At 40.0% G+C, this 11,525-nt stretch overlaps 1 protein-coding gene across 1 annotated transcript in view; it reads left to right on the top strand.

Moving 5' to 3' along the window:
* The first annotated feature begins 1,827 nt into the window (after positions 1–1,827).
* LOC115431514 (calsyntenin-2) overlaps positions 1,828–11,525 on the top strand; it is a 304,871-nt gene continuing 295,173 nt past the window's right edge. Inside the window, exon 1 of the mRNA XM_030151920.1 lies at positions 1,828–2,226. Within this exon, the coding sequence (XP_030007780.1) occupies positions 2,163–2,226 (64 nt within the window). The 5' untranslated portion in view covers positions 1,828–2,162. The remainder of the gene's footprint in view (positions 2,227–11,525) is intronic.

Below are 11,525 nucleotides of genomic sequence, written 5' to 3'. Positions count from 1 at the left end.
GCCCTGCTGCACTCCCAGGTGACTTCCACCGCTAGATTAAGATTAGTTATTTGTGCTCTGCTGTTCTGTGTTACCGTGTTTGTTTTTGCTGATTAATTGCTATAATTTAGAGGAGAATCATGGCTGTGCTGTAAAGCCTTGAGGAAAATCCAAGGCTTGTGTATTCTTAAATGTTTTCAAGCTATGGACAATATGATTAGAAACTATATATTAAAGAACATAATAATATTTTTATGCATTTTACTTGATGGTAATGACCAAATAACAACCTCTCACACAATTGCAGAGGGTTTGAGGAGCAGAAAAACTGGTCTCTTTTGCTTTTTACTTTTGAATCCCATGAGCCTTTTTGTAGACTTTATGTTACTTGGGTCACCTCACAGTGAAAAGAAGCCCCAAATTTAATTTCATTACTGAATTGTGTATATTCAAATCTATGCATTGTCATCCGTTTGTATTATTTTTCCTCCCTCTAGATAACGCCAGCAATATTTTCTCTGCCTCCCAGAATAATCCTTAACCAACAGTGATAGACGAAGAGAAAAGTTCCTTTGAGATAGGCTACTCAGACTCAAATTGAAAAAGTTATTATTAATCCTCCTGTCCTGCACCCACCAAAAAAAAACAAAACAACAAAAACAAATACACACACGCCTACACACGCCTACATACACCTTACAGACAAACTGAGAGAAAAGAAGTGATTTTTATTTTTCATTTTAACAATAATGCTCTCTGATAAAGTAGCAACTGCAGATTTTTTATGTTATTCTGTCCTTTAAGAAAAAAGCCGATGTTAATATCAATGTTAATATTATGGTTAGTTATCTTACAGTAACAATATCATTGCAGGTAAACTGCAGGATGAAACTAAAATGTTTTATGGGAACTGAAATGAGCAAATGAACCAGAGTGTAAACTACATTGAGCTGATTCCGTTCTGTCTCTGCAAGAGCCTGGATGGCAAATTACAGCGCCTTTTTATAGTGATTATAATTTTTGCACAATTAATTGCATCCTCGGGCAATCCCTGAAAAAAAAGAAAGAAAAAAAAAAAAACTACTGTAGAATCTCAAGAGGATGTGTGTCTTTGCATCTTCCTGTGAGTTTTTGTGGTGCGGTTTGACCCCCGCATCCAGCCCTGTGGTGAGTTTATGATGGCATTTTAATTCCAAAAGTATGTTTTAAAGAACAACAACAAATAAGACAGATAAGATATTGTATATTTGTCTCATGCACAGTTATATGTACAATGCATACACACGTTTTGCAAATAAGGATAAAATAAGGATAAGGCTGTTTTTTTTTTCTTCTTAAAATTGTCCTGTAAAGGCTCAGAGTTGAGCATTTGTAGTTTACTTTGGTTTAGTTTGTTCAGTTTAGTTATTTAATTCTATTTAAATATTTTCCTTTGTGCATATTGTATGGGCTATGTGATTTATGTGTTTTCAGTCTAGACTTATCATTCATGACTCCCAAAAACTTGGCTACCTTCACCCTTTGAACATCATCATCATTTATTAACTTCTTCCACAAGTTGCTGTTTTATCAGTAATGACTGGCGGGGGCGTTTGATATTTCATATATTTGTAGATGGATTCACTCTGGTCAGCTAGAATCATGCCTTTATTTTTCAACCTCAGCGTGGCAGACTCACGGTTGGAGTGGGCTGGGATGCTCCGGAGATAGGAGATGGGAGGAGGAGGAGGAGAGAGAGAGAGAGAGAGAGAGAGAGAGAGAGAGAGAGAGAGAGAGAGAGAGAGTGGAGGGCGGAGGATGAGAGAGGGAGAGAGAAAAAAAAAAATCGCCTGAATCCATCTCTCTCCTCCCAGTGACGTCGGTCGGTCTGGTCCCGGGGTGCGCTGGTCTCTCGTCCCATCTCAGCAGAATCCACTTGAGTTGCTGCTTCGACCGTCCACACCATCAGCCTGTGCGACGCGCTCGGTGCGGTGTACGGGTACCCGGTGTCCTCCTTCCACTCCACGCTGCCCGTCTTGTCCCACATATCAGTGAACTGTTTGAATAGAGAGGAGGGAACCTGAGGCTCTGAACAAGAGGGAGAGGGCGAAAAGGAGGAGAGACAGAAAAAAAGAAAGAGGAGAGAAGAGTAAAGAGGTCGCCGTGGTCCCTCTCCTTCCTCGGGCTGGTTCTTCACCGAGAAGATGCTGAGAATAGCCGGCGTGTTGGCTGTAGTGGCTCTGGGGTTGAGCGCCGCTCGCACCAAAGGTATGGCAGGTGAAGGGCAACTTGCTCCGTGCGGTGCGCATCTGCGCGCGCGCCACGGTTTCATTCTAGCTGGACGTGGTCGGAGAGCTTTGTGTGGATGCAGAGAAACGTCCACGTGATTCCTAAAACTGATTGCTAAGATACTGACTGCAGTTTGTGTGTTTGATAGGGAAAATGACTTGCTATTTTCCCTCAGTGTTCCTCTTTGGAGTTGTGGAGACAGGGTACTTAATAACTGAATATAGTCCTCAGAGGCACTTGGCGGTTATTTGTTCTTCTTTGGCATCAATACAGTAGTTTTACAGAGACACTGGTATACTGGACTAAAACTGAGCTTACTGTGACGTTTATGTAGCCTAAATATTTGGGTTAATCTTCAATACCCCTGAAGGGACATAATTCTCTAGTTTTCTGTCTAAATATTTGTGCTGTATCTTTGAGGTTTTTCACTTATAATTTGGTTTTAGACACAAGGTATTTGGCTTTGGCTGATATCAGTAAGTGCATCAAGAGGGAAAGCAGAAAACTTTAATTAAAAGACTTTTAAAAACAGTTTTACATCAAATCCTGCACACAGGTAGGCTTTGGGTTTTCAGATACAATCTCTGCACCTAAATTGGGTAATAAGGTTGGTTTTAAGGGGTACATCACTGAATTGTGATGCACAGTTTAACCAGATAAACATAAGATACCCAATACTGCCAAAAGACAACTCAAAATAGTAAACTCAGAACAAAACACCTTTGGAAATAAAGACAATCAAAGAGGTGTGTGGCAGCAGCAAGGAGTAAGGGCTTTGTTACGCATCATTGGTTTATGATATTCATTAAATAAAAAAAGAATGAGAACTTTCATATTTTGATCAATTCATTTATATAAAGTGCACAATTTACATGCTAAGCATTAGTTGGCTTTATTAATATGACTTAAGTTAAAGCTGGAGTTACATCACTAAAATCCAAAAACATGACACATCATTCCCAAAGCTAAAGATGAATAATAATGACATCCAGTTGTCATAAATGTGTGCCATACTGCTGGCAGTTTTTCTTCACTGCTGAGCTAATTTTAGGTCTACCAGTATTACTATTGCAGTGGGACTACTCAATCCTCTAGTGAGCATGGCATGTGCCGTGGGTAAGCGGGAAAATGTGGCAACAGGTTCGTACTAATCAATTCCCTGTAGACACAAGCTTGCCTTTACAGAGCGAAATAACAAGGTGACACCTGTCAGTTTCGTCTGGAAGCAAAGAGACACCATAAGTATGATAAGCTGTTCACCCTCGTCTCCTCCTGACACAAGACAGAGCTTCCCTTCTGGATGGCTGGCTGGCTGCAGCTGCAATCTTTGCTCTGTGTAGAAGGCGAACATATGCTAATAGACCTGCTGCAGGCCATGACCTGGCTCAGAGGTCAGGTTTTTGCCTCATATGCACTTTTATTATAATAGGATTACAGGAAAGCGACATTGACTTTACTATCACATGCTGCCCTCTGCAGATCTGTTTGTTTTTGGACAGTGTTTTATACTGTGTAGGGATATTATGTATTAACCTGATAAGTTCATTTATATAACACAGCAGGATATAACAAGATAGTTGCATTGTCAGAAGGATTTTTCTATGCAGTGCTTGGCTGGGAAGTAAACAAATTACTGCCAAGTCAATGGGGGTGGAAAAACCAAGCGCACCATGGTTCTAATTGATTCCCCAGAGCCACTGTACAGTGCAGTTAAATCCAGGAGAAAATAGGAGTCCTGTCTCTAGGATCTGTCTGCTATCTGTTGCTAGACTGACCGTCTCTGCTTTTCCTTTTTCTTGTCAAAGCTGGTTAGAAGCCGGATCTGTAAGAACAACAACAAACCTACACCACTTTGTATCTCTCACCTCTGAATCTGTTTCTCTGTTTAGCCTTTTGAAATGACAACTGCATAGTGTGTTTGTGTCAAGTGTGGCGAAGGATCCACTTCCGTAGAGCCAAAATGCAAAGCTGTTTTCCAGATAACTTTGAAGCAGTGCTACTGCTGTCATTTTCTGTTTAGCCACCGTTTCATTCCAGAAAAGCGTTGGACGTGCATCTTCCTTTAATCACCGTTACCCTTGAGTCATCCATTCACACTCACTCTGCATCTCTCTGTGTGTCTAAATGTGTGTCTATCTACTTAGTATGTGTTTCAGAGTTGTCAGTAATCAGAGCTTGAAGTGCTAACGTTCCTCTATGTGTGTGTGTATGTGGAGGTGTGAGAGCGTGGGTTTTCCCATGCACGCACTGGGAGAGTGATAGAGTGCAGCCAACATGTTGACACATGCCAAGTATGCAAAAATGGGCAAGGAGGTGATGTCGTTTACAAAGGAATTATTGCTTTGCAGATACATGTTGTGGCTCAGACGATTTCCCTAGAACCGACCGTGTCGCCGCTCGACAGAGAGAATCTTCTGGCAGCAAAGCAGAAAGACCTATAGAGTTTTTGCCAGTGCTTCCCGGAGCTCTGCTTTTGTGTAATTCCAAGCAATATGAACTCTGAATTTAGATAGCTCATTACTAGCACAGTGTATTTTAATTCAGCTACCCACTGTGTGACTCTTTGTTGGTGGAACCTTTTTGCTGCTTTATTATATCCTGATAAACACATTGTCCTTTTTTTTCTGTCAGTAAACATACAAAGAGTTAGAATGCAATTTCCAGTCCCTGGGAGAGGCCTCTTGGTAACAAGCTTTAGGCTGAAACCAGTCTAATGCCTGTTGTGAAGTTGCAGGATTAATTGGCACAGGTCTTTTAATTTATGGTTTTCTATATAGGTCCTCTGTTTGTGTGTCTGTGTGTGTTATGTGTAAGCTGGCGCCTTTGTGTGTGTGTGTGCATGTGTGTGTGTGTGTACAAGAGATAAAGAAAGCCAAGAGGATAGTCATTTGAGGATCCCATTAGCAAATAAAAAAGGGGGGTGACAAAAAACAGAGGCAGATTTATGTCCCCCCTTTGGAGAGAGGAAGTGCATTATGGGAGCACTCTATAAATCCTCCATTGAGGCTGTGACACAGGATGTGGCACAAATCCTCCCTGGTCTGCCGCGGCCAGGGGAGGCAAGGCTCAGCGACATGGAGGAACATCACAGATTTTTACAAACACTCTTTGTCCTCCGTTTTCAAAGCTCCGCTGATCTTGGTACAGCTTCATGCGATTTGACAAGTTGGAGGGCTTAGTGACTGCAGCGATGGAAGGTCACTGATCCCAGTACGATTCTAAAGCCATCAGAGACAAAAGATTGAATGCTGGGAGCCTGGGTGGATAAGTTTAAGCCATGGTCATCAAACAAGGAGAAGAGGATGGGTGATTGAGACCTTGATATCTGATCAAAATGAAACTCTGCTGCAAGCCCTTTATGTGTCTTTTCCTGCATTTCTGACTAGAGCATCACTTGCTTCCTTATAATAAAACTTTACTTACAACAGGTGAACGACTGCATCTTTAACATCTAATGTGAAATCAAGCCTGTCATCCTCAATGTAAATGAAATCGGAAAGGAATAGTAATGAGTGGGTGTTTGCCTTTTGTCAAATATATGCTTAAGAGAAGCAGAAGTAAAATGAAGTTTTTTGTACCTCTGAACCATTTTCAGATCCTATTGGCTTGTGGTTATGTAAAGTATTTGTATTCCATTGTGGCCTCTATACGCTTACATCTACCCCCAGCTTTACTCTACTCAATACACAGGATTTGACTTCCTCTGCTACATTTGTCTCCTGTTCCGCTCTTGTCTTTTCAGAAGTGGAATGAGGAGGAATGTTTAGGTGTGGAATGTAATGTGTATGTATACATAAGCAGCAGGCTGAACTGGATGTACCTCTTAGTGAGTGGGTGCATATTGCTCCTCTTCCTTTTTTTCTGGTTTCTTTGAGTGGTTACAGCTGACCATATTTGGCAACGAATATCCAGACAGCCAAGGCCCATTGATTTACACTACAAAGTGTAAATGAGACAGGGAGATAGTGAATATTTGGACAGATAAAAGTTCAGAGTAGGTTTTGTAGCATTAAATTAGAGCATCCTTTTTATTCAGAGGTTTCTGGCAAGAGCAAAAGAAATGGAATTAATGCATATGAAAGGGTAAAGGAGTTGCAGGATGTGTCACTTATTTCTTTGTCTGTTGTGTGATTAGATGAGTGAGTGATGAGGAGCGCACACATGCACATATACTTATATTCAGGATTTAGCAACAATTGACACGTGTTTGAGATAATCAAGTTTGTTAGAGGTTGTAAGAGTTTACAGATGTAACGATATGAAAATTTCATATCACGATTATTGTGATCAAAATGATCACGGTTATCATTTTTAGTGCGGTGCTCTTAAAATGTGCTCAAAATGCTCAAAAAGTACTTATACACACACTGAAATATTTTAACCAAGTTGTATTTTGAAAATAAATAAATACATTAATTAATTAATAAAATAACACGCACAATTTACTTTCTTTTGGCAGAAACATTAAAATATTAACATGTAAACGTCAGACATACAAATGTGCATCAAAGATGGCACCTTATGGCCATAAGAGATATCTGTGCTAGGGGTGAGAATTGATAGGATTTCATCAATGTCAATGTCGTTATCAATTCTGCTTACCAATCCAATTCTCCTATCGATTCTTGAGTGTTTTTTTGAGTGGGAAAAATAGTAGTTGGACAGGCCATAGTGGAGCTTGTTTGACAATTTTCCATTTCAAATCATTCAAAATGTCACAATGAGAGAGAGACAGAGAGAGAGAGAGAGATGTATGGGATGGAGGTACACTCGGACCAGGTCGGTGCAAGAGCCTACTATCCCTGGATCTCTGGAGCACTGTCTGTGCAGCTGCCTTCAGCCATGTTTTCAGAAGCCAAACATTGCAAACTGTGCATGCATGCCTGGAGTGCCGCTACTTCTCCTGGAAATGAGCAGAATTACTGTGAGTTTTCAAAGTGTGGTAATCAAACACGGCTTTATTGATAATTAGAATTTAAACGGTAGTACTGGAATTTTTACTGTGGTTTATCATGAAGCTGGCAATCGTTACATCCCTATAAGAGTTATGCTCTCTGTGATTTGATCTTGTGGCCCACGGTGTAGGAAACAGACACACACACGCACACACACACACACACACACACACACACACACACACACACACACACACAAACAAACAAACAACTAGCTCTCTGAAATTTTCAAAGGACTTCTTCTGCCACTTCAGTGCTCCTCTCATCCATTTGCTCCTGTTTTCTCTCAATCACTTACCTCCAGTCCAATCTCACCAGTGGAGTCCCTTCTATTTTTCAGTGTGATGACACATATGTGTGATGCATCCACACACACACACACACACACACACACACACACACACACACACACACACACAAGCATTGCACGTGCATACACACACATGCACACACACACACGCACACACACACACACACACACACACACACAAGCATTGCACGTGCATACACACACATGCACACACACGCACACACACGCACACACACACACACACACACACACACACACACACACACACACAGACGAGTAGAAGAGGGTTACACAGACAGATAGCGTCTGCCCTGTCCCTCTCCACCATCTGGGTCTTGCTGACCTCGGAGGAAATGATGAAAGGATCAGAAAGAGAAGATGGCTAGAATTAGAGGACAAGTGAGAGGAGAGAGGGTCAGAGAAGAAGTTGCAGATTTTTGTCTCTGTGGCTCATAAATCTCATAAATAAGCGTGCTTTACAAGTGGAGCCCATTGAGATGAATGTAGGCTTATATAATAGACATGCAAACACAAATGTTCGTATGAATCTTTCATACTGAACCAATACAAAATGTAAAAAAATACAACTGAGCTGAGAAATACAACCGAAGATTTATTTAGTAACATGTTGTGTGATGCTTTTTTTGGTTAAAATGGAAAATTAGTCTTGGTATCAGGGCAGGTATCAACATTTTTTCAACAGTACTCATCTCTACTCTTCTCTAGGTACTTTGGCTTCCTTCTACCATCCAGAGACATGCGCCTTATTAGGTTAATTGGTAAATCTAAATCACCCATAGGTGTGAATGTGAGAGCAAATGGCTGCTGGTCTATATATATTAGCCTTGTGATGAACTGGTCTTCGACTGTCAGTTGCTTGAATAGACTCCAGCGTCCCCCACGGCCATCTCAAAGATTAAACAGTTCGGAAAATAAATGAGTCACCTCTACTCATCGTGTTTATGTTCTGTAAGAGGCACATGTACTTGCAAGTTATTGTATTGTTGTACTTAAGCAAATAGTTTGCTAGACTGTAGTTGTATAATTAACTGAAAGCAAACAAGAACGTGTAGATGCTGGTTGAACTTGGGAAATAGTACTGGAATTGAAAAAAATAATAATCCATTTGCTTTTCCATACCAATTTGTCTTTTACCACTGAGATTTATTGTCTACTGTCCTTGTGAACATTTTATTGAGCTATCTTGAAGCTTGGTATGTGTTAGGAGCCTGTGTAAGGCTACTGGGATTTCATTCCAAAGGACAGCTCCATATTCAGGTCAGCTCTGCTTGAGCATAAGTTGCCTATTTCAGCAACACAAGGAGCCACATGCTCTTCATTGTCAGTCTGTACACACAGCCCCATTAGAAACAGTTAGCTACATGGATTTACTAATGGTTTGCAAGGCTGATGATTATCCACAGGTACTTGGGTGCCAGTACACACATATTAATTAAGTGGTAATTGTTATTTTCTACATTGGTTTGCATTCTATATCCAAGCATGATACAAACACATGAACATGCACATACAAACCCACTCAACACCAGCAGCCCCTGTGTGATTTTGCCTTGATGATTGTGTTAAGTACTCATCACTTGCATATCTGTTCTTCTATCTGTTCTCAATTTCAATTAATCCATCCATTTCCCCATGAAGGCAACAGTTGTCATCCCATATGCTAGCCACTTACAGGCTGAACAGGAGCTGGCAGAGCTTATACCAATGCAACCAAACATTCCTTTATGCACACAGATAAATAAACAAACATGCTGTTGATTTGTCTTTGACACTTTATATAAAAAACTGTTTTAGTTCCTTGTATAAATACATGAAGGTCAGGGCTACTTTGCAATTGAAATTGATACATCCCTACTGATAAAAGACATGCTAACACTATTAAGGACTGGTTGTTGTCAGTTGCTTTACTAGTGTCAGCTCCCCTGGTGTTCATCCAGCCTACCCGCAGATGCAACAAAATCTGTCTCCCTTCTGTGTTGGTTATGAAGGACAGTGATGAGAAACAAGGCCTGCCTGGTTTATATTTGTTTACCTCCATTACATCTCTGCTATTATTAATGCACTGCGGCTTTCTTTTCAAGTTTTCTTAAAAGTAAGTCATTGCATTTCTAAAGCAGAGAGAGCTTTTTACGAAATGCTTTATCTGGCTCATTATCCTTCCTTATCATCCCTACTTATATTTAATACGTCTTGATGCATCCTAGATCTCTACAAAGACTTTGAAAGCTGCATCTCCATTGTTGTTTTGATGGCAGAGAGTGTTGCTTTTATTTTATTTTCCTTCAGAAATATAGTTCCCTGCCTGGAATTGCATGACAACAGACAAATTATGCGCTCGCAGACATGAAGTGAAAGCCGGGCGCTGTCCTTGGTACTGAAATGAGCCAATGCCACTCAGTGAGGGCTGCAGCCACGGAGCTATTTGTTGTGCTGAAAGTAGACATGGAAGATTTTGTCTGTCCATTAGGTCCTGCCTCAGTGAGAGCTGTATTTGCATAAACCAGCATGCAGGAATATTGGAGGGGTGGAGATACGCGAACACACCAGGGACCTGATGGGTTGTCACAGCTATGATAAGGCTGAGTGGTGATTGATGAGTGACAGATGGACGGGTGAAAATAGCTAGGAAATGTGCAGCATCTTAATAGTAAAGATAAGCAGCATTATCATAACAGTTAGATCATACAAAGTGAAAGATGAGTAAAATCTAATACTTGGGGATGAGATATTGTAGCACTGACAATGACATCGTTTTTAATATATGATTATTTAATGTTAGAGATAAAGTTTGGATAAAGGGATCTGTTTTCATCAAGTTAAATGAAAGGAAATAATTTTTGGAAGCATACAGAGGAACTCAGAAGTATAATTCTGAAGAGTGGAGTAAAACATTAAGCTATTTTTCATTATTTTTCTGCTTAATATTGTTTAGGTGAGAAATCATGATGCACTGGAGCCGCACTTATTGTGACCCTTCCCCTAACATATTAAAACTAAAACACCATAGTATTTGTGGATCTCTAAGTCGATTATGACCTTTTAGATTTAATTTCCTTAAAGAATATTATTCTGTTGCAAGTGTTTTGATGGCAATGAGGCTTTTTCTCTGGTAGATTAGTGTCCTCATGGCTCTTTCTGGCTCTGGCGGCTTAGACTTGTTTGGCTGTAAAAATCCAACAAAGCTGCTAAGGTAAACATCTTCCCCCACCTCCTCTTCGGGCTTTAACAGTAGACAATCTGGCATCCAGTTCGCATTACTGTCTCCCTCTGGATTAAATAATCTGCTATTATGTGATTTAATGACAGTCTGGTAAATAGTCCTGTTTTCAATAATCCAAATATAAATTTGACAGAGCATCAAGTTTTCAGGTATCATTTTATTTGACACATGACAGATGAAGCTTTCCAATTTTCAAGCACAGTTTAACATTTTCAGTGTACACAGCTTTTCTGAGATGAGATTATTCTTACACACTAAAGATATGCACAAATAACTGTTTAGTTGATTTGTCAAAACATTAAGCATAGTAGACTGCTTTATTTAAGAGCTGACTAGGTTTCATTTTTTAGGAGGGTGTGGGAGGAAATTTACATTTTACTTTGTAGAAGTAATGGCACTGTTTCTGCCTGAGTACTTCATGTTTAATAAATTATAATAATAAAGAGTGGTTCAGCCGCTCCTTGGTGGGTCATTTTTATAATTAACTTCATTCTGGTTTGGAGAGCATGTCTTGACAAGAACATTCTGACCAATCGACAAACTGACTTAAACTAAATTGATTATTCGACTTCAAAAAGTAATTAAAATGTTCCTCACTATCATATTATACATGCATTCTTTTCTATGCACTGCTGTACTACTATGTATTATTAGTGCTCTATAGGGACCTAAAGTTACATTGTATTTCTGACTGTAGAATATGCTATGGAGCAATGTGTTAGTTGCAGTATGTTGAATACTATTTTGCAAGTGATACAGTACATTTTGATGG

Source organism: Sphaeramia orbicularis, chromosome 13 (assembly GCF_902148855.1).
Source record: "Sphaeramia orbicularis chromosome 13, fSphaOr1.1, whole genome shotgun sequence".
In the NCBI taxonomy this organism is placed as follows: domain Eukaryota; kingdom Metazoa; phylum Chordata; class Actinopteri; order Kurtiformes; family Apogonidae; genus Sphaeramia; species Sphaeramia orbicularis.
This window is presented reverse-complemented; position numbering and strand designations above follow the sequence as displayed.